The sequence below is a fragment of the Megalops cyprinoides genome, chromosome 21 (genome assembly GCF_013368585.1).
Source record: "Megalops cyprinoides isolate fMegCyp1 chromosome 21, fMegCyp1.pri, whole genome shotgun sequence".
In the NCBI taxonomy this organism is placed as follows: domain Eukaryota; kingdom Metazoa; phylum Chordata; class Actinopteri; order Elopiformes; family Megalopidae; genus Megalops; species Megalops cyprinoides.
This window is the reverse complement of record NC_050603.1, coordinates 4,812,501-4,838,425: the sequence shown is the minus strand read 5'-3', so window position 1 is coordinate 4,838,425 and position 25,925 is coordinate 4,812,501. Positions and strand designations below refer to the sequence as shown.

General features: G+C 48.3%; 3 protein-coding genes across 6 annotated transcripts in view; 1 reads left to right on the top strand and 2 right to left on the bottom strand.

Moving 5' to 3' along the window:
* The first annotated feature begins 1,183 nt into the window (after window positions 1-1,183).
* zgc:91910 (uncharacterized protein LOC445276 homolog) lies at window positions 1,184-5,251 on the top strand. The gene is made up of 4 exons (XM_036555518.1): window positions 1,184-1,243; window positions 2,060-2,200; window positions 3,389-3,523; window positions 4,261-5,251. Exons 2-3 carry the CDS (start codon window positions 2,066-2,068, stop codon window positions 3,482-3,484), a joined length of 231 nt encoding a protein of 76 aa, XP_036411411.1. The 5' UTR covers window positions 1,184-1,243; window positions 2,060-2,065; the 3' UTR covers window positions 3,485-3,523; window positions 4,261-5,251.
* Window positions 5,252-6,487: 1,236 nt separating this feature from the next.
* On the bottom strand, window positions 6,488-16,771 carry bmp8a (bone morphogenetic protein 8a). Of its 4 annotated transcripts, none has more exons than XM_036555507.1 (9): window positions 16,337-16,771; window positions 15,701-15,835; window positions 15,077-15,632; window positions 10,303-10,495; window positions 9,026-9,174; window positions 8,440-8,634; window positions 8,258-8,337; window positions 7,208-7,318; window positions 6,488-6,662 (listed from the first exon to the last, which is right to left on the bottom strand). In XM_036555507.1, exons 3-9 carry the CDS (start codon window positions 15,573-15,575, stop codon window positions 6,513-6,515), a joined length of 1,377 nt encoding a protein of 458 aa, XP_036411400.1. In that variant the 5' UTR covers window positions 15,576-15,632; window positions 15,701-15,835; window positions 16,337-16,771; the 3' UTR covers window positions 6,488-6,512. The 4 variants fall into 4 exon arrangements, with proteins under 4 accessions (XP_036411400.1, XP_036411399.1, XP_036411398.1 ...); XM_036555506.1 differs by having other exon boundaries at window positions 15,077-15,629; XM_036555505.1 differs by lacking the exon at window positions 15,701-15,835.
* Window positions 16,772-20,930: 4,159 nt separating this feature from the next.
* The window catches only part of macf1a (microtubule actin crosslinking factor 1a), a 189,364-nt gene continuing 184,369 nt past the window's right edge, over window positions 20,931-25,925 (bottom strand). Inside the window, exons 91-94 of the mRNA XM_036555519.1 lie at window positions 24,433-24,644; window positions 22,228-22,341; window positions 21,378-21,489; window positions 20,931-21,250 (exon numbers count right to left, since the gene is read on the bottom strand). Coding sequence (XP_036411412.1) covers window positions 21,006-21,250; window positions 21,378-21,489; window positions 22,228-22,341; window positions 24,433-24,644 — 683 coding nt within the window. The 3' untranslated portion in view covers window positions 20,931-21,005. The remainder of the gene's footprint in view (window positions 21,251-21,377; window positions 21,490-22,227; window positions 22,342-24,432; window positions 24,645-25,925) is intronic.

Below are 25,925 nucleotides of genomic sequence, written 5' to 3'. Positions count from 1 at the left end.
CACTTAAAAAGGAACCATGCTGAAATACGGTGTGTCGTGCACGCATGTGTGAGTTCATACATTTCTATACCCTAAAGGCAGATTCTGACTGTAGTAGTTTTCATAGGATCTTTCGCAATGTGGGGTAATGTTCTGGAAACTTAGTTTGTGAGCAGTGACTCGCTGGTTCAAGCTGGGTCACTGCTGCGGTACCCGTCAGGAAGGTCCTAAAACGGAATAGCTTTTGTAAATAAACAGGTGCATAAATGGATCGCATTTAAGTTGCGTGGGATCGCACACAAATAAACGCCGTATTATTGCCATAAAAGGTAATGAGTTGGACAAGGGAAAGTATTGTCTCCTATTCACTGATGTCGTTTGATATTGTATGACTTATCTGTCTAAAATCAGCATGCTAATACACGAAGATGTCGTTTTATTGTGAGTTAGGAGTAAAATGTTGAACGTTGAAACTGCGACGACACCTCTTGAGACTGAAGCTTTAGTAGGACTTCACTGAGCAGATCAAGACAGTGGACATGGTGTTCATAGACAAACATGTGCTCTGGCCCATTGGGGCCTGCTTGGTTTGAACTGAACAATAATTCTTGCAGCTGTAGAGTGGTTCTGAGGGGGCGAGAGGCTCGCCCCTCCGATTCAGAACCCCGTGTACACATAATCACATTGCACAACGCTGATGTTGAGAAGAAAAAAGTGCAAAAACAGCTAACTGTCGCCATCTCGTGTACGAATCATGATAGACCGTTACGTGCTGGTATCAGCAGCAAAGTAACAAATACGGGTGTCATTCGAAAGAGCCCTTGAAGTTGAAGCTTCACGTCTTATCTACACCCACACCACTTCACACCGTTGTGTTTTAATAGAAAAAAAATGCAAGAGCATCACTTTCTGCTATTGTGTGATGAACGTACAAATGACTTCTTTAAAGAAAATGGTTTTCAAGCTTATAATTTTAAAGTCATTTTCTTATAACTTATATATTTCTACGTTTTCCTATTGTTCTATAGGAACAATATATATAATAATATATATATTATAATATTTACATTCTTTGTGATGTCAGTGGTTTCTCACATTAGGTAGTTATGCGAGTACGTGAAACATTGTATTCGCACTTCGTCCTCCACGTCGTTAGAGGCGCTAGCGAGCGTTCGCAAACCATCTTCTCTTCCTCTGTCTGAAGCTCCCTCTGTATTAACCGGAAGTAAGGAGGAGAGTGAGGGCGAGAAAGAGGAACGCTGAGGTATGGTACACCGAAAATATAATAATTTCAATCGTTTAATGTGTCCGTTCGGCGGTTATTCAGTAATTACACACATAAGTTATGTTTATTGTGGCAGATGTAGTTTGCTAGCTGGCTTCTGTGAGTTTGTTTGGTTCAGAATAAGCAGCTGTTTGATAGCTAGAGAGATGATGGTAGGACAAAGCTGGCCATATTGTGCTGTGTTCTCCAGTGTTGGCGTGTAGCTAACTAGGCCCCACGTCCCATCCTGTTTTATAGGTAGAAGATTAGTTAATAATATCGCCAGAAATGTAAAGATCTTAAACGTTGCTCGGCTGTTTTCGTCGGTGTAGTTTCTTTTGGCTGTTTGTTAACGTTAGCGGCGATAAATTAAACGGATTAGCTTGCTAATGTTAGCTACCGCAGCAGCTTCCGAATATTCCTCTTGGTTAGCTAACTGTTAGCCATATAAGCATGGTTAACTAACTGTGAAATGTTAGCTCAGTTAGCTAACTGTTCGACGTAACCTGCTCATGCCTTGTCGGTGTGCTAGGAAGATAGCTAGTCACACGGCAGAAAGTGGCAACCACGTTTGTAACGTATTTAGCATTAACATACCTGTACTTGGATAGGTAGCTAGCTAACAAGCTGGTTCAACAAAGCGGTCGACATCGGTGTCAGTTAAAGTAGTTAACAGCGTTTGTTTGCGGAATTTGTTTGGTGTGGTGGTCGTAACATTCGACGCCAGCTAGCTACAGGCAGTGTCTTTTGGTTTCCCCCAGCATTTATGAGCTCTTGCGTGGTGGGCGGTGTTGTGAGCAGTACACTCTGTTCCAGGAGGCCATGGCTCGCGGGCAGCAGAAGATCCAGTCCCAGCAGAAGAACGCCAAGAAGGCGGCGGAGAAGAAGAAGCAGCAGGGGGCCGACCAGAAGACTGCAGCCAAAGCGGCGCTGGTCTACACCTGCCCCGTCTGCCGGGTGAGTCCGCCTGGCTTCCTGCGTGTGTTTGTGTGTTCCAACTCCTGTGTGTATACATCCTCTGTACTCTGTGTGTGTGTGTGCGTGTGCACCTTGTACTCATCATCATTGGCATTTAGCAGATACTCTTAGGTTTACATAGGTTACAGTTTTTACAATGTTATTCATTTATACAGCTGGATATTTACTGAGGCAATTGTGGCTTAAGTACCTTGTCCAGGGGTACAGCAGCAGTGCCCCTGTGGGGAATCTAACCGGCAACCTTTTGGTTACAAGTCCTGCTCCTTAGCCACTCTGCAGCACACACCGCACACATCCTCTGTATTAAGAGTGTGTCTGTGCTCACATATCTTCTGTACTGTGTGGGTGTGTGTATGTATCGGGTGGGATCTGTGTGTATACATCCTCTGTACTGTGTGTGTGTGCGCGCGCAGTAACCTTGTACTCATCGTCATCATTGGCATTTAGCAGATACTCTTAGGTTTACATACTTTACAGTTTTTACTATGTTATTCATTTATACAGCTGGATATTTACTGGGGCATTTGTGTCTTAAGTACCTTGTCCAGGGGTACAGCAGCAGTGCCCCTGTGGGGAATTGAACCGGCAACCTTTTGGTTGCAAGCCCTGCTCCTTAACCACTGTGCCACACTGCTGCCCCACAGCGGTGCACATGCTGAATGTATATGTGTGTGCGTGTGCCAGCACACACATCCTCTGTATTAAGAGTGTGTTTGTGCTCACACATCTTCTGTAATGTGTGGGTGTGTGTATGTAATGGGTGGGACCTTAAGTTGTGTTTAATTCGATGTTATGTGGGTCAGCGAGCAAGCGAGTTTCGAACCGAGGTTCTCACTGCTTGCTGCCAACCCCTAACAGCCAGCATCGTTGCCAGTTGAGCTAAAGGCAAATTGCCCTTAGCCTGTCGGCAACAACGCTACATAACCAGGTCTCGGGGAGTGATGTAGCCGCTGCAACCGCTTGGCTACCTGCTACCCGCTACCAAGGCTTTTATGCTGGACTCAAACGAGCTATTAACTTCAGCTCTGCCACATGTACACTCATGTGTGAGGGTCCTCTGTACCCTGTACTCACGCTGTGTGTGTGTGTGTGTGTGTGTGTGTGTGTGCTCTGTGACTTCTCTGTACTGACTGAGCTCTTTGATCTGACTGCACTGTGTTTCTGTAGACTCAGATGCCAGACCCCAAGACCTTCAAACAGCACTTTGAGAGCAAGCACCCGAAGTCCCCCCTCCCCCCCGAGCTGGCTGACGTTCAGGCCTAAGCGGACCATCACTCACGGACAGACTGAAAGACACACGGGGTAAGACCAGGTTACCAGTGATTAGTCATCTGACCTTGTGTGTTTAACAGAGTAGCCTGCATTACTGAAGTTTATTTACATTACTTACATTACATTATTGGCTTTTAGTTATCCAGAGCAAATTACATAGGTTACAGTTTTTATCTTATCCATTTATACAGCTGGATATTTATCGAGGCATTTGTGGGTTAAGGACCTTGTCCAAGGGTACATCATCAGTGCCCCCTTTCGGTTACGAGTCCTGCCCCTTAACCACTATGCTACACTGTCACCCTGCCACTTGTCTTTTCATACGGTGGCCTGCAACATTGTAGGTCTGTGGTCTGTGTGTTATTCTGTATGTAATGAAAGTGTGGTTATTGTAGGTCTGTGGTCTGTGTGTTATTCTGTATGTAATGAAAGTGTGGTTGTGTGGTTATTGTAGGTCTGTGTGTTATTCTGTATGTAATGAAAGTGTGGTTATTGTAGGTCTGTGGTCTGTGTGTTATTCTGTATGTAATGAAAGTGTGGTTGTGTGGTTATTGTAGGTCTGTGTGTTGTTCTGTATGTAATGAAAGTGTGGTTGTGTGGTTATTGTAGGTCTGTGTGTTATTCTGTATGTAATGAAAGTGTGGTTATTGTAGGTCTGTGGCCTGTGTGCTACGCTGTATGAAGTGAAGGTGTAGCTGTATGGCTCTGTGTGTATCATTGGGTATTTCAGATCCTGCTGTACAGTGCATACATGTTCTGATCCACAGGCTGGGGTTTGTATGACACATGATCTGAACACATGGATGGACGGACGGTCAGACACAGCGGTGCGCATCATTCCCGGGGAAGGCAAGCAGGGGGGTGGGGCAGGACTGTGTGTTAGGAGCAGCAGTATCACTATTCTGTATCCTTTTACTTTGTTTTTTTTTTAACTTTATTTCTCTGGCCTAGCCAATCAGCATTCCCCTGTGGTTATGGACCTCGGGTCCACAGCCCCGCCCCTGCATGTCCTCACACAGTCCTCCCACCCCTCACTCTTACTGTGTTATACCAGCTCGATACACCACCTTCCTGTTGATTACAGAAATGTGGTTGTAGTTGCGTGTGAGAGAGAAAGAGAGAGAGAGGGACTTAACCCTCTGCGGGTCACTGCTGGCTGACAGAACAACAGGTCTGGTCATAGAAATGTGGTGTTCCTTTGTAATTTTTTTAACAGTGACTTTCCTGGTATGTTCAAATGCAAGGCCCCTCCTCCAGCAGGTTGCCCTTGGAAATGGGGCGTTTGACAGGATGTCTGTACTAATAGCATCACTGCTTGATGGAGGTTCTTACAGCCCAGCTCCAGGCCAGGCCCTCTGTCATGTTAGGCATGGCCCCCTCTCTCTTTCTCTCTCTCTTTTCTTCATAGCCAGAACATTCTACGATGTGTCTAATATCCCTGTCAGTGTGAGAGCTTGGTTTGTGGGCTAGATGTGTTATTTCTGCCCTTGTGATTTGGCTTGTCACTGCCTGGTAAATTCTAGAAAGGTGTCAATCAGAAACTTTGACAGCAGTGTCATTGTGTCTGATACTTTCCCTTTACCCCTTTGTCAGAGTCCACATAATTTCCTATTTTTTTTGTTTCGTTCCCCCTCCATTTCAGTGAATTTATTCACAGAAGTAGACCCAGTCCCCTGTTTCATGGGCCTAAAAGAAGTTAATCACTCTGAGAGAACACACACATGTGCGCGCTGTGATGTCCAAGACCGTTCACACGCCACACACTTCCATATGGAGACACAAAGGTCCTTGCGTGTACTGGCACGTTTTGGCTAGAAGCGCTGGAACTCCCCGACTTTGCTTCTGTCCTGGCGATCACTTCTGTCTGTTTTTTTGTAATGAAAAGACTTACCGCAATGTTTTACACACAGTAGCTGTATCTGCAGTGTGATGGCTTGATCCCTACCTGGTGCTATTGCTGATAATCTGCTGGCTAGAGCTGAGGGCGAGAGTTAGATTTATTTGAATTTAAATTTGCTTGCAGACCTCACAGTGGCATGGGGTGTGTTTTTCTGCACCACTTCAGAAGATCCAATCAGTGTGCAAAAAATGACGAAAACACTTGGTTATGGGTTTTTTTTTTCTTGTTTTGGTTTTTCTTCTGTTTTTTTTTTTGTCGCAGCATGAAAGCGCTCCTAATCTCTGGCTTCTTTAATTCCGTTTGGTTTCGGTTTTCTACTGAAAGGAGACGGGGTGTTGGGTGGGAGGGACAAGGGGCAGTCAAGGACACTCAATCCTGTGTATTTGACCTCCTGTACATATCAAAAAAATTCCTTGAGATTTTTCATGGCTACTAACTTGTACTAGTTAAAGAAAAATAAAGTTAATACAAAGCTGTTTGCGGTTGCGGTTTTTTTTTTCTGTTGTATGCAGATGCGAAAGACTTCTGACAGTAGTTGTTAGTGACCAGACATGCACCATCTGTTTCAGGTATTTATTTAAATAAAGTTTACAGTCATACAATAAATATGCATACAGAGCAGACAGAGATTACTCACATGATGCTATGAATAGTTTCTATATAGCTATAATGATATTGTCCATGGCCATAGTTAGGGAGCCAGGTTGCTGGGGAACCGTTGGCTATATGTTAGGCAGGTGATCTTCGGTTGAATACCTCAGTTTCATGTGACCCAGCTAAGCAATCATAAACAAGGTTTCGGCGTGTCGGAGGCCAGCGCTGTCCTTGTCACATGGGGAGACTGGCAAACAGCGTTCTCATTTTACTGATTTATTTGTATCTCCTCTGTGTCCGTTACGAATGAAATACAAATAAAGGACTGAAATAAGCCTGGTTGCTGGGCTCCCTGTTAAACCGTGGACAGGCCTCTCTTTGGGTTGTGTTGTTTCAGCTTTGTGATGGGTGTGAAAGATAACCCCAGTGTACGCGCTGCGCTGTCCTCCGCAGTGTGGCCCGAGGTGTCGCTGGGTAACGCGCCGCGCTGTGCTGCGCTGTGCGGACGCGGCGGCGCGGCCCGGGTCACAGGCAGCCGCAGGTCTTCACCACCATGTTGCGCTGCTTCTTGAGGATGACGTTGTTGTTGTCGTCGTAGAAGAGCACGGAGATGGGGCTGAGCTTGGTGGGGGCGCAGCAGGCCTTCGGAACCTCGTCGGGCTTCAGCAGGTGAACCTGGGGGCGGGGCGGGGGGGAGGTTACGACAGTGGAGGGTGATGGGAAGTTGGAGCCCTTAGGGCACAGCTTGTAATCTTAACCAGCCCTGGACTACAATTCCCAGCAGCACCTGTGTGAAAAGCATTCCACCTGTAGAACTCAGCCCTCAGCAGTTTTCAAAAGACACCATGTTTGGACAGTGACATACTGAGAACGCCTCATGTTTACTGTGACGGCCAGGTAAATCAGTCTGTGTGCAAGGCATAGTGTTGGGTACATTTTGTCCCTGAAAGATCTCTTTGATCTCTGTTTGATCTCTGTTCTACTTCGAAGAAATGTCTTTCCTCACCTAAAAGCATACACAAGCATACCTCTGGGGAGTCAGACTGCTGTCTCTGGGGATTCCTACAGCTTGCTCTTACAAACACTAGCACTTTCTGTCCTTTTTTTTTAAATTCCTGAATCCACGTTTGTAATATCAGGACACGATGCTGTAAAGATGAATTTGTTTTGACTGTAATGACAGCAAGTGGACAGCAGGGGGCACCGTGTAGCATACTGACCACCAGCTGGATCATGGCGTGGTTGGTGGCGTTCATACAGGAGCCCAGCGGATACAAGCATTCCCCATCGCAGTAGAAAGCAGAGTACCCCTCTGGAGCCAGCACCCAGTCCTGGGGAGAGGAGAGAGCATGTTCTGTTCTACAAAAGACACCTTTAATCATCCATGAGTTACGGTCCCACAACTGCAAAATTAGCTTATTTTTTTGAGGACGGTTGTAAAAACGGTGATCAACATGACCAGCCTACAGTGGGGTAACTGACTTTTTTTTTTTCATCACACAAGTGACTCATTTCAGAGCAGTGATTCAGTGATTCGGAGCACATTCATTCATGTGCATATTTCTTCCCTGAATCGGTCAGGAATGGAACGATCTGCGCTCCTGCACTTGTGCTCTCACAGGTACACCGGAGGGTTAGTGGTTATCCACGTGCAAAAATAGTGTGCAAGTCCCACGCACTGTAATTCAGCGAATGTCTCTTTAATTACCAGTGCCGAGCAGACAGCGCTGCACCCTCCCCGGCACAGTAAAACGGAGGTTTGGTGATTTACAGCGGCTGCAGCATTTTGGATCTTCTGTAAATTGCTTCAGATTGCCTAACCTCAGCCTTACATTGTAAATCTTGTCCACCAAGGGTTGATTTGGTCTGTCATATAGTGTTCAGCCGCTGTAATGTTTTCCTGTTGTTTCGGAGCTTTTGGGGACATCGTTCATCAATGTGTCATTTGAAATGTACCAACAACACAAACATGTGTAGCAGTTAGTAAATTCATGCATCTGATGCACTGGTACAGCTGACATACGAAGGTGCTGTGTGGCGTCTGTGCTTATTCGAATCTGTTCAAATGAAGTAATATTAATAGCATTATGAGCTGTTGTTTGCAGGGCAGTGAAACCTTGTTTGTTCATGCACTTAAAAACATGTTCTGTATGTCTGTTTTTCTGGTTCATTCACCCCAGATAGACACTATCAGTAGGTTGAATTGAGCAAAACCAGGATGAGCTGAGTCACTGAGTTCGGTCGCTGCACCCACAGGGCGAGGGGCTCACCTTCCAGCCCAGGTCCCCGAAACTGACGTAGAGCTCATGCCTCTTGCAAGCTTGCCTGCCGCTGTTGGCGTGGTTGTTATCTGAGAGAGAAGATGAACGCTTATTTCACCGTTATATATACCTCCCCTCCAGCTTCCAGAATCTCCCCCCAAAACACCTCCTCACCCCCCCAACCCCCTCACCGAATATGCCGGGCAGCCGGTTGGGGTGGGGCAGGTCGTATTTGGGCTTCTTCTTGCGGGGGTTGTTGTGCCGGACGGCGCGTGGTGGACGGCAGGGGGCCTGGCTGGCGCGGAAGAAGGTCACCATGAAGGGCTGCTTGGAGCGAGGCCCGCGGCGACCCACCAGCCCCACCCAGCCTGCCGACAGCGAGCGGTCTGAGGGGGGGAGGAGAAAGGGAGTGACTTCACATCATCTGCAGCTGACACTCTGACATTCCAACTGCAAACCGTTTCCATGGAACGCACTGTAGTTAGTGTCTGTACCACAGTGGGGACTGCACATCTCCAGTCTTATGGTATGAATGCATCATCTCCATGCACTATCCTTTAGTATGCCCATGCACTAGCCTAGTCCTCTGCATGGACTATCCTACAATATCTGCATGTAGTAGCCTATAGTATCTCAATGTATTGTCCTATAGTATTTGAATGCACTATAATCTAATATAATATGTTCATACACCATCCTACAGTACTGGAATGCACTAGTCTATAGTATCTCAATACTATTCCCTCTCCGCCGCTCACGGGGCCGGTGGCAGCTCACCCTCCTCCGTCTCCACGTACAGCCGGATGCCCAGGTTGCTACGCGGGTGCAGCAGCCAGCGGTTGCTGGCCGAGGTCACGTCGAAGGCCAGCCAGCCCTCCTGTCCCGCCGGCACTGACTGCATGTCCAGTAGCACCAGCTCAGGCTCCCTACGGGGGTCAGGGGTAAGGGAGCAATAAGGAGGGAGAACCCAGACACAATCCCAGCACATCCCAGAGAGAGAGAGAGAGAGGGAGAGGGAGAGGGGGGACAGGAGAACCATCACAACATCAGCAACTGACACTCCAACATTCCACCTGCAAACAATTCCCTATGGAATGTACTGTAGTTAGTATCTGTACCACAGTGGGGCTCACATATCTCCATGCTTATCCTATGGTATCTCAATGGATTGTCCTACAATATCTCCTTGCATAGTATGTCTGTGCACTAGCCTAAAGTGTCTGTGTGTACTCTCTTGCAATATCTGCACGCATTAGCCTATAGTATCTCAATGTACTATCCTACAATGTCTGAATGCACCACCTTACAATATCTTCATGTGTTATATCCTCCATATCCTATATCATCTGTGTACTATCCTATAGTATGTACATATTATACTAGAGAGGAGAGAGAGAGAGAGAGCTCATTATGGACCAGCTGAGCAGGTTAGAAAATGTTAAGGTTAGAGTTAAAGCAGGATTAGGACTGTTACTTTGCTCTGGGATTAGGGTCAGAGTTATGGTTTGTTTTGGGGATAGGGCTAGATTCAGGGCAGGAGAGAAATCGCAGAAAAAGGGGGCGGGAAAGGGGGGAAATCCTATATATCTATAGTTTAAAGTGAAAGAGTTAAAAAATGAGTGATGAATACTGGTTAGGGTTAGGGTTAAAGATAGAAAGAGGTTAGGGTGAGAGAAGAACTGCGGTTAGGTTTCCAGTTAGGGTTAGAGTTCGAGAAGGCTAGAGGTAGAACAATACGGACGTAAAGAGATTGGGGAAATGACGAGATGCAGAAGGGGAAGGAAGGAAACTCGAGGAGAGAAAAGGGGGTAAGGGACCAGGGAAAGATGGAAGGGAAGAAACGTGTGTATTACAGAGGGTGAGGGGGTTGGATGACCCTCCAGGAGACAGGCTGTGGTGAGAATGACAGATATGCTAGAGGAGGAAGGGAGGGAGAAGGAAGCAAGATTGCAGGACCAAACGGAATCATGGGAAGAAATAGAGGTCATGGCAGAGGGAGCTGGGTGACTCTGAGGGAGAGGTGAAAGAGGAGGAGGAGGAGGAAGAGGCCGTACCTGTGCCTGTTCTCCCTCAGGATCTCGTAGACGGAGATGTGCAGGGTGCGGTTGGCCCGCTGGCCGATGCTCAGGGTCTTGTAGATGCGGAACTCGGCGGCAGTGACCGTCTCGCCCTGGGGCAGGGGCGTCAGGTCGAAGCGGAACTCCTTCCAGTAGGGGCGCTGCTGCAAGAGGTCCCTCTCCTGCTCCACTGCACGTGTGTGTGTGTGTGTGTGTGTGTGGGGCGGGGGGTGGGGGGAGGTGAGAGAACAGGAAGTGGTTCAGGGGTGGTAGAGGAAGAGAGTTCATTTGAAGGAATTTACAAGGAAAGCAACCAGATGGCGGGGGTAGACGCAGAGACCAAAAGTCGGGGTGCCGGTGGGCGGGGGGTGTGGAAGACGCATGGCATTGATTGGAGCACGGTCTGGGGGAGGGGCAATTAGACGGGGGAGGGGCAGACGGACAGCAGGGAGAGGGTAAGACTGTCCCTGTGGAGCCCGGCACATCATGGTAACACCCACAGTCGGGCCCTGCCGTGTAATTAGAGGCCGCGTGGGGCCCAGGGAGCAGCAGCAGCTGAACGCGGAACCGCTAATTACAGCCCCCGGGTATTTTTAGAGAGGTAGCGAGCATTATTTTCATTTCGCTCTCTCTCGCTCTGTCTTTTTTAGCCTTTTCAATGGGCCCAGTAATTCTCCACAGCTGTGTCCTCTCCGCACCTTCCACTGCCTGGACAGGGCTGTGTGTGTGTGTGTGTGTGTGTGTGCTTGCTTATCAGCTCACTCTTGATGAAGTGTGTGTGTGGTGTGTATGTGTATGTGTCTGTGTGTTGTTTTGTGTGCACGTCTTTTTGTCTACGTGTGTGTGTGTGTGTGTGTATGTGTGCGTATGTGTGCGCTCTCATGCAACACATGTGCCTGTGTTTGCGTGTGTGTGTGTGTTTATTCGCCTTGCTTGCTTTTATGTGTGAGTGTATAAGCGTTCCTTGGCCCCGGTTTCTTGGCTGAAAATTGAGTAGCTATTTTGCCCCATTTCACCAGCACTTGTTGTCAAACCCTCAAGACTTTTTATTTTTGTCCATTTGGTAAAAATGCTGGATCACTGCACACACAAACATGTACTTTTGGGGGGGGTTATCAGGGCTGTGCTACACTCATCCCTCTGACTCTTCGTAAGAGCTGTGCCTTTAAAGTCCTTCAGCCCTCAGTAATGTGGTTTACACTATAACTGGGAGTGGCCAGAGGACCAGGCCAACTCTAACGTATCAAACTTAAAGTCAAACATTCAAAGTGCGAAAATCAAACATTATTGTGGCAAGAATGAATGGCATAATCATATTTTTTCATATTGATTTCAATGTATTTTTTGATGACATTCCAGTATTAGCATTCAGCAGACATTCTTTTCCAGAGCAACTTATATAGGCTATATATATATTTATATATTTTTTTACATGTTTCCCATTTATACAGGTGGATATTTACTGAGGCAATTGTGGGTTAAGCACCTTGCCCAAGGGTACAGTACAGTAGTAGTGGCCCAGCAGGGAATCGAACTGCCAACATTTAGGTTACGAGTCCTGTGATCTACCCTACCATGCCACACTACCACCCCAAAGCTACTTGTTTGTTTTTGTAAGGTAGAAGTATAGATTTCAAAGCTCAATGGTTACATTCACCTGCACTACGCTATAGGACACTTACTTCCCTGTCTGGAATGAATGGCCCCATTTCAGTCAGGGATATTACATCATAATGAGTCAACCTAGAGGTGTTGCTTATCCCTGATAGGATGACTGCTCTCAGCCTCCGTCCAATTGCAACAGTTACTTTACAGTGTTTGTACCTTGTCCCGCCTTTGCCCAGAGGCGTGTGTGTGACTGACAGGACAATAGCCCATCAGACATCTTGTGCTGAATACAAGCAACAGTGCAACAGGGTGAGGGTATCAGCAAGACCCTCTCCAAACAGAGGTGTCTTGACATGATGTCAGTGGGGCTGGTTACAAGAGCACAACCAAGGTGTCAGTTATTCAAATATTAGAGGAGAGGTGGAGGACAGTTAGTCAACATCAAGTAATCTTAGTGTTTTACAGAAAAGACCCATCTTCCAAATGAAAACTACACAAACGACACATGACATCACAATGACCAGAGTTGGGGTCAATTCATAGTGGTAAGAGCTGGTAACCAAAGATTGCTGGTTTGATTGTCTGCTGGGGCACTGCTGCTGTACCCTTAGACAAGGTACTTAACCCAGAATTGCCTCAGTAAATATCCAGCTGTATGAATTGGTAACACTGGAAAAACTGTAACCTATGTAAGTCGCTCTGGATAAGAGCATCTGCTAAATGACAATAACGCAATGTAATGTAATTCCATTTCAATTCACCAAATTCAGGAAATTAACAGAAATTCGATTCGTTAATTGAAAAATCCTCTTGGAAAATAATGACAGATTTTCGATTCATGGACTGGATTTCAAATCATTCCATACTTGAGTGAACTGAAGTGGCATTGACCCCAACTCTGGTGATGACTTTGTTACAGCATACTGTAAGCGCCTGGATGTGCATGAGGTTCTCAAAATATTTTTTTCAAAATTTCTGTGTACTCTAAACAAAGTCTAGATTTACACACTGAATTTTAATGTCATATATATTTTATAAATATATATTTAAAATAACCCTGACAGAAAAAAATGAAAAAGGTTTTTTTCCATGGTTTTGTTTTGGGTTTTTGACACTATATGAATCTCTGGATAATTCCTGTATTCGGCTGTCCAGCAGGGCTGTTGTGGTGTGTCCTGAGCTGTGAAGTCTGTACTGAGGTTGTGTCTCTGGTTAGCCAGCAGCGAGGGAGTGATTCGGACAGATCGCTCAAACACCTCAAATCTCGGGCCTGAGCCTCATGCTTACGCTCATCCCAATCCATACAGTACAGCTTTAAAGTGGCAATTGTTTTACGTGTTCTGTGTAAAAAAGCAACAAGCTTTTCTTTGCATAATATTAATAATTTCAGTTTGACAGTGTGACCAAGGATGTTTATGAATAATAATTAATAAATCTCAAAAGCTTCCTTGGTGTGACATGATATACATGTTTAAGTTATCGCAATTTTTGCCTTCATAATTGAGACATGATTATTTATTTTATTGCATGTGTAGTCATGCAAGTAAAAAGTTTAATAATTCACTGTTTCGTCGCTGGTTTTGCCATTGCAATATCTGCTTGTAATGCATGTATGTAAATTGTATATCTGTCAACAGTAAGAGAAAGTAGTAGAAAACATGTCAGGCTGCGTTCACTCGCGTAGGTGTCCTTTTGAGTTTGTGATTCAGGTGAGCATACACAGTGAGGTTGAGCCAAAATGCCTAACGATTAAAAGCAAATGGAAAAATATAGGTCCGATTTATTTACTTGTGTGATTGTCTCCTGTGCGTATATCAACAAAATGTTTGGCCCAATTCCTGGCTATCTTGCAAAGGTGAACAACATTTATCAGATTTTAAACAGCCCCAACCTCTCCAGCTCACGCTGTCTGGGGGCAAATCTAATCTACTAATTTTGTATTGTATAGTAACATGACTTGATAACATAACAATTGGATTGATCTACGCTCTATCACCTTTTAGAAAAACAGAGTTTACAATTCTGACATGGAAATTCGAGATGCTCTTGGTAATGAAGGTGCTGTTAATGATTGATGATAGTCCTGTTTCTGTGCCGTTTCCCACGGTATGAGGCAGGAGGGAGAGGGGAAGGAAGCTGTTGAGAGCGAGACATTTAATTGTAGTTCCATGACAGATAAGCATCTGTTCTGTCTGGGGTGGTACAGGAAGGGTTTGCCATACAGAAGTGCCAATGTCCAGGAGGTCCAAAGCCCTCAGGCTCTCTGTAGCATCACACAGTGTCCCTGTGTTATTTACTTGGCTTCCCTTGTCTAGTCAGTTTGCATGAGTAGAGCCGGAATAGCGTCATGCTCGCGCTCACTGGTCTGGGAGCGTTGTTAGCCTGGTCTGACACTTTTGCTCATTCGACTTGGATACACTTCTGTTTTGCTGTGCTGGAAGATACTCTGGAATAGAGTGTCTGCTGTAATGTAATCTAATGAAATGTATGTTCCCTAAAACAGGTTCATAACACAATCCAGCCGTTTAGGTGCCTCTCTGAAGATCATGCTGGGATCTGTGCCGGGACCTCAGTGCACTGCGTGAATCTTGGTGCTGTTAGGGGACCATAACCCCTTGTTATCTGCGGCTTGAGGTTGCTTGTCATAATGGCCGTGTACATTTCTGTGGATGAAATCCTCTGCTAAATGAATAAATGTAAATGCAAATGTAAGATGTTCCAGTGTTACAAACTGTGTGGTGTGTTCAGGGGCTAATGAGATTTTCTCTCATTCATTTAGATCGGCCAGTTTCAATCAGCTGTTTCAAATGTATCTTTGCACATGCTTGGGCCTGGGTTAGGGTGTTACCTGGGTATCGACTAATCACCATCATCATCATCAACATCAATAGTCAGAATTGAGGGCATTTTAAGTAGCATTGCGTAGCATGTCAAACCATTACACCAGAAACCAAAGTCAATGACAATATAGTACCATTATAACGGCTATTAGTTGTTGAAGGTAAAACTTTGCTGAAATTGATTGTCTTGTTTGAATAAACAGCAACACCCAATCAACATCCATTACGAAAGGAAAAACTCAAAAGCAGAGTCAAAAGCATGAGACTAAAAGTTTGCACCCCCAAAAGTAGTGTGCGTTTTTGGCGCGGGGGCCGTCACTCACCCACGTTGACGAAGCTCATGACGGTGTCGGCCTCGCTGACCATGGTGCCCAGCGGGGGGGTGTGGGTGCTGAGGGTGGGCAGGGCGGCGTGGCTGACCCGGTCCAGGTTGAGAGCGAGGCCGGGGGCCTCCTCGGCCTCCCCGGACACGGCGTGGTACAGATCCAGCATGAAGAGGGGGGCGGAGGAGGGGGGCCGCAGCGGGGGGTGCGGGCGGGGTCGGCCGGGCAGCCCCAGGATGGACAGGATCTCACGCTGCATCTCCTTCCTCTCGCGCACGCTCAGCCGCCGCTGCAGGAAGCTGGACTGCAGGGCGCCCTCTGCTGGCCCCCACGCGCACAGCAGCACGCACAGCGGGAGGCAGAGCGGCAGGGGGAGCGGCCTGCGCCGGCCCGCCCCCGTCCTCCCCCCCACGCCACCGCCACCGCTGCTGCAGGTGTGTTCATTCTGACCGACGGCCCTCCCCAGGTACCCGGCGTCAGCGGAGGTGTCCCTCACCATCGCCGGCGGCGTGGCTTTGCTCCCTCTCACTTTCACTATACTCCTGTTTTTCTCCTACTGTGGAAAAAAAAAAAAGAAAGCAAAAAGCTCACTTCCTTAACTGCCCCGTCCTTGACCGGTCTTACCTCTGCTGCGACCTCCTGACCCCTCGGAGAAGCTGTGTCTGTCTCTCTGCACTCAGCGGCCTCCTTATCGGTGACTGCGTGTCTATGGTGAGTTTCGGCACGCACGTGTTTTTCTGTAATTCTGTACTTCAGTAACTGTTTGTGATAATCCGACAGAGAGAGAGAGACAGACAGAGAAGCGTGTGTTTACCCTCATTCTGTTTATCTCTCTTCCCCTCCCTTCCTTTGCTCACCCTATTAATTTTATCGGCAGACCGCCGCTCTCCTCCTGTTCTCTACCCTCACAAGAAGCCCATTCACCGAGGGGGAGAGAGAGAGAGAGAGAGAGAGGGAGAGAGGGAGAGAGCGAGCTGGAAGGGGGTAAAGGGGCCGCTGCTTCTCCCAATCAGTGCCTCCTTTGAAAAACAACATTTGGATGGAGAATAAAGCAAAAGTGCAGGTGGGAGCTGAGTTTATAGAGAGGGAGAGAGAGAGAGAAAGAGCTAGAAAGAGAGGAAGAGAGAGAGAATGAGCGCAAAAGAGAGATACAGAGCTGAGTTCTGGCGTGTTGTGAATTAAAAAAAAAAAATGAGAAGACATCAGTAACCTGCAAACAGCTAAGCTTTTATCCAGAAGGTGCAGAGAAAAACGTCACACCTGTTGCCTTTCCCGATCCACCAAACACCAAAAACCACAAGGAAGCTGGGACCAGATCCAAACCCAGGGGAAAAAAAACTATCCACTTTGAAGTCCCGCTCTTTCTGACATCAATCCTCCTCCTTCCTCTGATGTGTCCTCTTGTTTTCCAGAGATGATCTTTGATTCAGTGTCACTTCACTTCCCCTTCACAGCTGAAACAGAACCCCCTTTTTTTTCCTTTTAATTAATCCTCAATGGCAAGTTTAATCACCGTTCCCTGTCGCGATGGCCTGCTGTCTTCCCCGCCACATCAGAGAGGGCAGTTCTGTTCCCACAAACCCCAGGGGGGTGAGCTCGGAGACCTGCGCTAACGCTAACGCGTCTGCTGGAAGCGCCGACGGGAGCAGCGATCTGAAGCCACAGGCGGCCAGGGCTCTGTGTGAGCCCTCTCTCTGAGCGTAGCCTTCGCCTCTGCCCTGGGCGTGTCCCCTCCCAAACCTCTCCTCTCCCTCTCTCTCTCTCTCTCTCTCTCTCTCTCTCCATCTGCCCATCCTTATCCTGTCCTCTTCGTCTCCCACTCCTTCACTCTGTTTGTTCCTGTCTTCCTGTCTTCTGTGTGCCGTTCCAAACACCCCCACCAACCAACCCCTCCTTTCTATAAACTGAGGCCATGAGGACCTTTGGTTTGGGTCTCTGGCTGGCTCCATTTGGACGTTACTGTTGAGCCTGTGTTTGAATTGAGCTGCAACAGCGCTGTTGCCATTAGGATCACACTGAGGGGCTCAGGAACTGATAACGTGTCTTTAGGGAAAAGTTCGGAAAAGATGTAAGTTTGGGTCTCGGAGGCTTCTTACTAATTCATCCCTCTGCAACAGCAAGCATGAGGGTTAAATAAGGAGGCCGCTTGATAACTCTGGTTGGGTGGTCTGTTGAGCGCACTTGCATGCTGCAGCAGGTAATGAGGAATTATAGGGAATTACGTAGAATTACGAGGGTCCTATTTCAGGGAGCAGCGGTAAAAGATGAATACGGGGGTTGAATTGGTGTCAGAACCTGATGCTGGTCAGGTGTCCCTCACCTGAATACCTGTGGCAGTGACGTAACGTACGGTGACTTTACAGAATCACCTCCCCTGCTGAGGGGGATCTCACAAGAAGGGATGTGGGGAGACTCTGCCGGTGGCCTTGTTGAGTGGTTTGGGCTGCCAGTCAAAAGCGTGTGAGACGGAGGCCCTCAAGAATGGGAATACTGACAGGAGAGAACCCACAAGATACTTCATCTCCCAACCTGGTGCTCCTCAGAATCAGCTGGAAAACGTAAGAGGAAAACTTACTTTTCTCTGAACTTTCACTTTTCCGACTGTGCTAGCATATTTCATTCTATGCAATTTTTTTTCTTTCAACAAGTGTACTGTTTCAGACCTGTTTCAGATCGCGGCATCTGTAGTAAGTGTGCTTGAGTGTGGGGTTTTGATGGAGTTGCAGTAAGTGCACAAACAAAGTTAAACGGCTGACGGCGACCTCGCTCCGCCAGCTGGTGTTTGTGTGTGTGTGTAGCACTTCAAAGCATGCTGGGAGATGCGGTCTCTTTGGAAAGAGCACACATGCTCCAAACACGAACCCCGCTGACCAAACCGACAGAATGGCATTCGGACTAAAAACTGAAAAATTTCTCTGGTCTCCGTTTGACCACATGTTGAGTCTTGAGACAGGCACGGAGAGGGAAACCATGTTGGGAGTGTAGAGTGGTCAGAGTACGACTCACTGGGGAACGTCTGTGCGGGGTGATGGAAGAGGATGTGTAGAAATGTTTGTACACACACACACACACACACACACACACACACACACACACACACACACACACACACACACACAGCTGCAGAATAAGGAGTGAGAGACACCGCCCTTCCCAAACCCCATCCGCTCGCTCTCATAACCACCACACAAGGCATGCCAGAACACACACACACACACGGAGACACAGACACACACACACGGAGACACACACAGACATACACACATGGACCCACACAGACACAGACACACATGCACACACACACACACACACACACACACACACACACACACACAGAAGGATCCACATATTTTCTTCCTACATTTACCAACACACACAAAGAACCAGCGTGCCCACATATACATATTTCCTCTCTACATTTCCCAACACACACACACACACATACGGACACACACACAAAGCACTTGCACACACGCACATGTATGCACGCACATACACACACTGTCACGCAGACACGAACACACTCACGCATGCATACACACACACACACACACACACTGGAAGATTTGGTGGGTGTATCTCTCTTATCTTAGTAGGAAGCTAATTGCACCCTGCTGTTTGTTAACAGGCAATTTCCTGTGTGCGGTGTGCTATGGTGGCCATCCCTCCACAGACTGCTAATTACAGATGCTGGAGAGTTAACCAAAACATCACCAAGAAATAAACGCACTTCACAGCGGGGCTTGTAACCAGAACTTCACCGAGAAATAAAAACATTTAACCCCTTTTTTTTTTTTTACTGCAAGCAATTCTTTAATACAAAATGAGAGCAAAAAAAGGTTTTATAATCAACTTATTTTTCTTTTACACAATTCATTTTTTACCCCCTTCCTTTTATCTCTTAATCATAATCACACACTGAGACCACAGCATCAAGGGGGGTTCCAGCTCACACCCCCCCTTCCCCCCCGCCCAAGAGACAATAAATAAATAAAAAAATCACCTTAAGATTTCAGTTGATTTTTTCATCAGTTATTCATATTCTTCAGAACTCACAGAAAAATTCAGGGAACAAATTTCGTTCCCATCAACGTCACAATCGAAAGCTCCTATCAGGGGGAAACTGAGAGGGAGCGAGGGAGGAAGGAATTGTGGGGGGGGGGGGGGGGTGACGGCCCTTCCCCACCTCCCTCCTTTCCCACGGTTCCCCCATTTCTGTAGTTTTCTTCTCCTACGCAACTAGCGCAGCGCCATTTTGACATGATCTTATAACTGTAGTCACTGGCAAAAAGGCCGCCATTGGAATCAGCAAGTTTCCTGGTCAGTAATTTTATAAACTATCATTTACAAGAAAAGGATTTAAGAGAGGAGGAGACACTTTCTTGGTAAAAAAAAAAGATCATTATCATATTAATACTAATAATTCACTGGAGGTGATATGATACTGAAACTGAAAAATAAATACAAATTTCCTTAAGCTAGACAAGAAAGGAACAAAAAACGTACAACACGATTATAAATTAACCAGGAAAAACAAAAACAAAACAAGAAAAAAAAAACCTAAAACATTCACAATTTTAAATTTTTGCATACTGTGAAGCAAAATTAAATGACCTCTGACCTCTGTAACACATTATGACTGAGCAGAGTTAGAACACGCAAACTCACGCACACACAGACACACGGTGTACCCCCTACAGTCCCCGCCTGGGGCATCCCGCGCAGGCGGGCGGGGGGGGGGGGCGAGAGGGGGGTTTACAGCGAAACAGACAGTCAGTGCACGCTCCTCGAACTCTCGTCCGGAACACAGTTCACTTCATCCACTTGACTCTCACGCGTTTGTGGTTTGTCAGGTGACAGCCCGGGCAGTCTCGTGATTATGATGTCACAGGGCAGGGGTCTGTGACCTCATAGTGGCGCAGTGGGGCGTGGCCGCTCCAGGGCTCTGGGGCACGCTGCTGCTCAGTTTAATGGTGGAAGGAGAAAGCTTGCTGATGCTACAACTCGAAGAGGCCCAGAGCTGCAGCCACCATTCACTCCCCTTTACTGTGATGTCCTTGTGCTCATTGCATCTTCCGCTGAATAAAAAGACACAATGGAGACGAATGACACCCCCTCTTGTACACACTCACGCCTGAGTGTTCAGGGGGGTCACGGGGCGCTGCATTGTACGTGCCTTCTTTTTGGAATTTACCATCGACACCCCCGCCCAAAACTGCACCGCACACGAGCGTGGGGGCGGAGGGGGGGGGGGTGGTCTGCTGGGCTTCTCAGGGCGAGACGAGGTGCGTGTGTGGGTGGGTGCATGTGCAAGAGGGTCACTTCAGTGAGGATAAATACAGCAGTCTGTTTCTGTCCAGAGAACTGTTGGGGAACCACTCACACAAGCACACCTGCAGATTGAGACTGCATTCTTCAGTTCGGCCACAGGTGGCGCTGTCCTGCCTCTGCTTGCATCTTAGGGTGTGTGTGTCTGTGTTTGTGTGTGTGTGTGTGTGTGTGTGTGTGTGTGTGTTTCCCACTCACTGACACACCGAGCATCCTCTGGAGATGGCTGTAAGGTTAGGAGTAAAGTTCAGAACACTAGTAAGGCAGCTTCATTACGGTTACTGTTAGTGAGAACTCGCGGAAGAGGTCTGGATTCAACAGCCACTGTCCATCGCTCCAAAACAGTCCCGAAAAAAACAAGGAGAGACGAACACAGAGACTGTGGTAGGCAAGCTGGGGTTTGGTTCTGGAAAGTTCTGTTCAGTTCAGCCCAGTGTGCACACACTTCGGCCCTGGGGCGTCTCGGCCTGACGTGTGTGTGTGTGTGTGTATGTGTGTGAGTGTGCGTATGACAGTGAGTGCCCCCCTCCCCACCCCACAGCCGCCTCTGTGAGTCTGTGGCATCTGCCTCTGCCCGGCGCCCCCTGGTGGCACGGAGGTCTTATCTCTTGCCGGTGGGCGTCTTGGGGCTGGGCGTCTTTTTGGAGATGGTGGGGATCTTGGAGGGCTTAGCGCCGGGGCGGCGGGGCGTGTCGGAGGTGTCGGAGCAGGCCGAGCGCGTCTCCAGCAGCTCCGAGGCGTCGGAGGCGTCGCTGCCACGGCGACTGCTCGCCCGGCTGCCCGCCCGGCTCCCGGCGCGGCTTGCAGGCCCACTCGCCGAGGACGGGGCACGCTTCGTAGAGGAGTCTGGGAGAGGGAGGGAGAGAGGGGGGTTATGGGTAGGGTACAGAGAAGAAAACAGGGAAACACAGAGACAGAGGAGCAGAAGCGAAGAGTGAAGGCTGTTTAGAGGAGGGCAGGTAGGTGCTCTCACCTGTGCGGCTGGGCTTGGCTCCGCTGGGCGTGGCCTGGCCGCCATTCTCCCCTGTCAGAGAGCCGCGGCTGGAGTGGAAGGTGGGCCTCTTCAGCTTGGAGGTCGACGCCCCCTTCAGGGAGAGAAAGGGAGCACATCAGTATGGTACCCTCACTGTCCCAGGTAAAATTACAATGAATTGCTGAATCACCAGCATGTTGCTCAATTACAACTAAACGACCAAATTGCTGGGATGTTTGTCGTGTACCAAATGATCAAAGAGTTTACGAGAAGCTGAATTAAAAAATCAGTTACTAGAAGGTAAAGAATTTCACTGTTTATCACGGCATCCAGGAAAAATGAGAGTTCCCATCGGGTGAAGGGTGATTTTGAAATCCGCTGTCATACCCACATCGAGCAGCATGTTTTCCGATAATGTGCCTATCTGACGAGAGCATCTGACCAATTACTCACAGCTGTGATTCCCCCACTTTCATTTCACTCCCTCCTCACCATTCATCAGTAAGTACAGGAAATTAATGTGCCACTGCAAAACGAATAGGGCAACAGACTGTGTGCAGTGTATACCAGTTAGTGTGCATTATCTGTGTTTACCAGTGAATATCAGTATATGTAATGTATATGGGTATCTTAGTGTGAGTGTGGTGTATTGTGCATATCAGCATGCATGATAGTGTATGTCAGTGAGAGTGCAAGATCCATCACACATATATCAATGGACATCACAAAGACTGCAGCATCAGTGTAAATCAGCCACTGAGACTATCATGGCGTATCGGTGAGTATCTATGTGTGTGTGTGTGTGTGTGTGTGTGTGTGTGTGTGTGTGTGTGTGTGGTGTCAGTGTTACCTCAGGCCCCGGAGTCTGGCTGTGCTCTGGGCAGGACTGGCACTTGGTTGGAGTTGAGGTTTTACTGTGAGCCAGCCAGGGCTTAGCATAGCCACGAGAGTGAGTGTGGGTGGACTGTGAAACATCAGCAAGAGAGGGGGGAGAAGGAGAGAGGGAGAGGGGGAGGGAGAGAGAGGGAGAGAGAGAGAGAGAGTGAGAGGGGAGAGAGCGAGAGGGGAGAGAGAGAGGGAGGGGGAGAGAGAGAAGGAGAAAGAGAGAGCGAGAGGGGAGAGAGAGAGGGAGGGGGAGAGAGAGAGAGAGGGAGGGGGAGAAAGAGAGAAAGAGAAGGGGAAAGAGGAGATGTAGGGGAAAGAGAGAGGGAGAGAGGAGAGAGAAATAGTGGAGAGCAGAAGAGCAGGGTGGAAGGGTGTAGTGTGTTGTTGCGCAGGTGAAGATGAAGCGAAACACAGCAGGGAATTATGGGTGGAGGTGGAGGGGGGCAGCGGGGTGCAGGGGGTGAACGAAGACAAAAAAACAACAACAAATAAAAATCTCACAGTTAAAGGACAAGGTGATTTTGTCATGCGGAAACAAGAGGATGAAGAGGACCACTGAACCATTAGGTTAACCATCACCAGCACACACACACACACACACACACAAAACACAGGCTCCCACCCTGCACAGCTAACACAGAGTGACATGACATACACAAATGATTATGGACGTTTCAACAACATGGGTTGATCAAGGATTCACAGGGTCTGTGGTGGCCCTAATCCCATTCTCCTTCCTGTTTCCTGTCCAGGCTCAGAGAAGTGTTAAACTTCCAGAGCCAGTGAAACATGCTGGCAGTAAGTTTCGTTATGATCCTGTTGTTTTTGGTGTGTACTTCTTTGCCTGGCACCTGTACCCAAAAATAGATGTGTTCTAGCAGTCTGTTTTTTTCCTGTTCAGGACATTTTTAAAACTCAAAACTGGAACAGAAGATTGGTACAATTTTAATGTGGTTGCAAAGGTTTTTTGGCTTTTGTTGCAACATTTTCCTGTTTGCTCATTCTGTGTTTTCAGGACTCCAATCACACAGTCCACCTCACTGACCCCAAGGAATACGTTTCCTTACTTTAACTCTCATTCTGAGGGTACAAAACTCCCCCCATAACTCACTGCCTTAGTAAAACATTAAGATGGATACTGGCGAGTTTTGGGTAAATGTCCTTCTTTTAGAACTCCATCCCACAAAAACATATCCTACGCATACAGACACACAGACACACACACACACAGACAGGAGTCTGACGTGACGTTAATATGACACCCTGGGTGAGACACCACACCGCCTGCCGAAAGCACACCACCTGGCGAGAGCGGGCGCGTGAGAGGGAGGGGGGGCGGGTGAGTTAGGGTTATGCGTGTTTGTGAATGCCGTGACTCGTGGGAGTGTTTGGCCAGATGAGCACAGGGCAGCCACTGACCTTTGACCCTAAGCGGGGGGTACTAAGTGACAGATCATATCTCTCACTCTGTTCTTCCTCTCACCTTTCCCCTTTCTGCATCCATGATCTCTGACCTCAGCCAGGCCTTCACTCAGGCCACATGCAAAGTGTTTTGTCTTTAAGCCTACATTGTGTTTTTAATGTCCCTTTTCATGTTCATTTTTCCTCTGATTTCCTTACATTACATCATTGTCATTTGACAGACACTCTTATCCAGAGTGACTTACATAGGTTACAATTTTTACGTTATCCATTTATACAGCTGAATATTTACTGAGGCAGTTCTGGGTTGGGCATTTTTTCCATTTTTCTGGAGCAGCAGTGCTCCAGCAGGGAATCGAACCAGCAACTTTTCAGTTACGAGCCCTGCTCCTTACCACTATGCTTCACTGCAGCCAAATCTTTCATCAAGTACTAAAATGTGTCTTGTGACAAATGAGCAACACCTGAACATATTCGTTTCTCATAGTTGAAGGTTATAGTAATGAGACACCCCTTCATTTAGAGTGTCTCAGTGTCATAAACACACCATCAGTGTTGCCCCTACCATATCATAGCAACAGTTATAATATTTACATAGTCATATTTTATTGTACATTGAGTGCAAAAAAAATGTCAGAGGGAAACAGTGACCATGTGACCATAAATCCCTGCAATGACAGGTATGGGAGAAGAGGGGGTGGAAGAACGGTTTCCAAAAACCACGAATCCCGCAGGGGCGGAGACTCACCCTGGAGGAGGCGGTGGGCGTGGCCGGGGCGGAGGGCAGGGAGGCGCAGCTGTGGGCGCTGTGGGAGGCGGAGGAGGAGGAGCGCGTGGGCGAGGCGGTGCGGGACGAGGGCTTGGAGCGCCGTCCCCGCGAGCGGAACGCCGCCAGGCCCTGCGACGCCCCCTCCGGCAGGATGAACTTCTCCCGGAGCTCCAGGTTGGTGCGGCCGCGTGCTGAGGGACGGAGAGAGAGAGAGAGAGAGAGAAGGAGGGGTAGAGACGGGCGGGAGGGGGAGGGAGAGAGAGAGAGAGAGTCAGTGCACACTGCAGCAGAGTGTGTGTGCGTGCGTGTGTGTGTGAGAGGCAGCGAGCAGCAACACTGAGTCAGTGCATGTGGAGCAGTCAGGGAACAGGGGAAGGAGTCAGTGGTCACTGCACGGAGTCAGTGCAGGACAGAGGGAATAGAGTCAGTGTTCACTGCACGGAGTCAGTGCAGGACAGAGGGAATAGAGTCAGTGTTCACTGCACTGAGTCAGTGCAGGACGGAGGGCAGGAAAGAGTCCGTATTGTTGGTTGGTTGAGTCAGCCTCGCCCCCCCCGCCTAATTAAACAGGAGCCCTCCCCCCAGCCCAGCCGCCCCCCTCCCACCTCACAAAGCTGAGTTTGGGAGGGCTCCTGAGGGATTTTAACTGCCGTAAACATGAACCACAAGCAAGGCTGGGGGCTGGGACAGTTCAAAGTCATGGTTGCCAGATTGCACATGTCTGCGTGGGGCAGGAGCAGAGACAGGGGCAGGGGGAGGTCTTTCTCATTTCGGGGAAGGGGAGAGGGTATGTGCCATCATGTGGTCTGCGGTCCAGAGATGTTAATATAAGCATTCTCAAACAAACACTGCAGCAGCCTCAACACACAACGAACAGCCCAGAGAAGCCAGCCACAGACAGAGACAGAGAGGGGGAGGGAGGGAGAAAGAGGGGTGAGGGAAAGAAAAAGAATAAGAGAAAGGGTGAAAGAGAGAGAGGAGGGGAGAGGGCTTCGGGGTATATAGTATTAGCAGTGCACTGTAGCAGTGGTCAGTAGCTGTCGTTTCAGCTCAGAACACACCCCTTTTCAGTCACCCCTAGCAACAGCAGGCCAGTCAACAATGGGTGCACCCTGTAATTTCTTCCCCCCACGAGCCAGGTGCACCCTGTAATTCGTTCCCCCCACGAGCCATCACATCAAAGAGCCGCTTCAAGCATTATTAGAAACCCAGGCTGGCCACACCCAGGTCTTGAAGGTTTCAGATCTCTCCCTTCGGAGAGCATCTGGGACACACGCGAAAAAGAGCCGCAAGACCGAGGCCCGGCCAGCCCCCGTTCCGATGGGAAGCATGAGGCAGACTGGCACACACGCCGAACACACAGGCACACGCGCGCGCACCGACACGCACACACACGTAGACACACACAGACACAGCGGTAAGAACGGCGTCCCAAGCCGGAACTGACGGGCGTACGGTGCGTGTGTGTGTGT

Bases quoted from the DNA above. Each gene is read 5' to 3' on its own strand.
- zgc:91910 (XM_036555518.1), top strand. From the start codon at position 2,066: ATGGCTCGCGGGCAGCAGAAGATCCAGTCCCAGCAGAAGAACGCCAAG. The intron at 2,201-3,388 runs GTGAGTCCGCCT...GTGTTTCTGTAG, and splicing joins ACACCTGCCCCGTCTGCCGG to ACTCAGATGCCAGACCCCAA.
- bmp8a (XM_036555507.1), bottom strand. From the start codon at position 15,575: ATGGTGAGGGACACCTCCGCTGACGCCGGGTACCTGGGGAGGGCCGTC. The intron at 9,175-10,302 runs GTACGGCCTCTT...TGACCCCCGTAG, and splicing joins CTGAGGGAGAACAGGCACAG to GGAGCCTGAGCTGGTGCTAC. The intron at 8,635-9,025 runs GTGAGCTGCCAC...TCCCCCCCTCAG, and splicing joins GTACGTGGAGACGGAGGAGG to ACCGCTCGCTGTCGGCAGGC.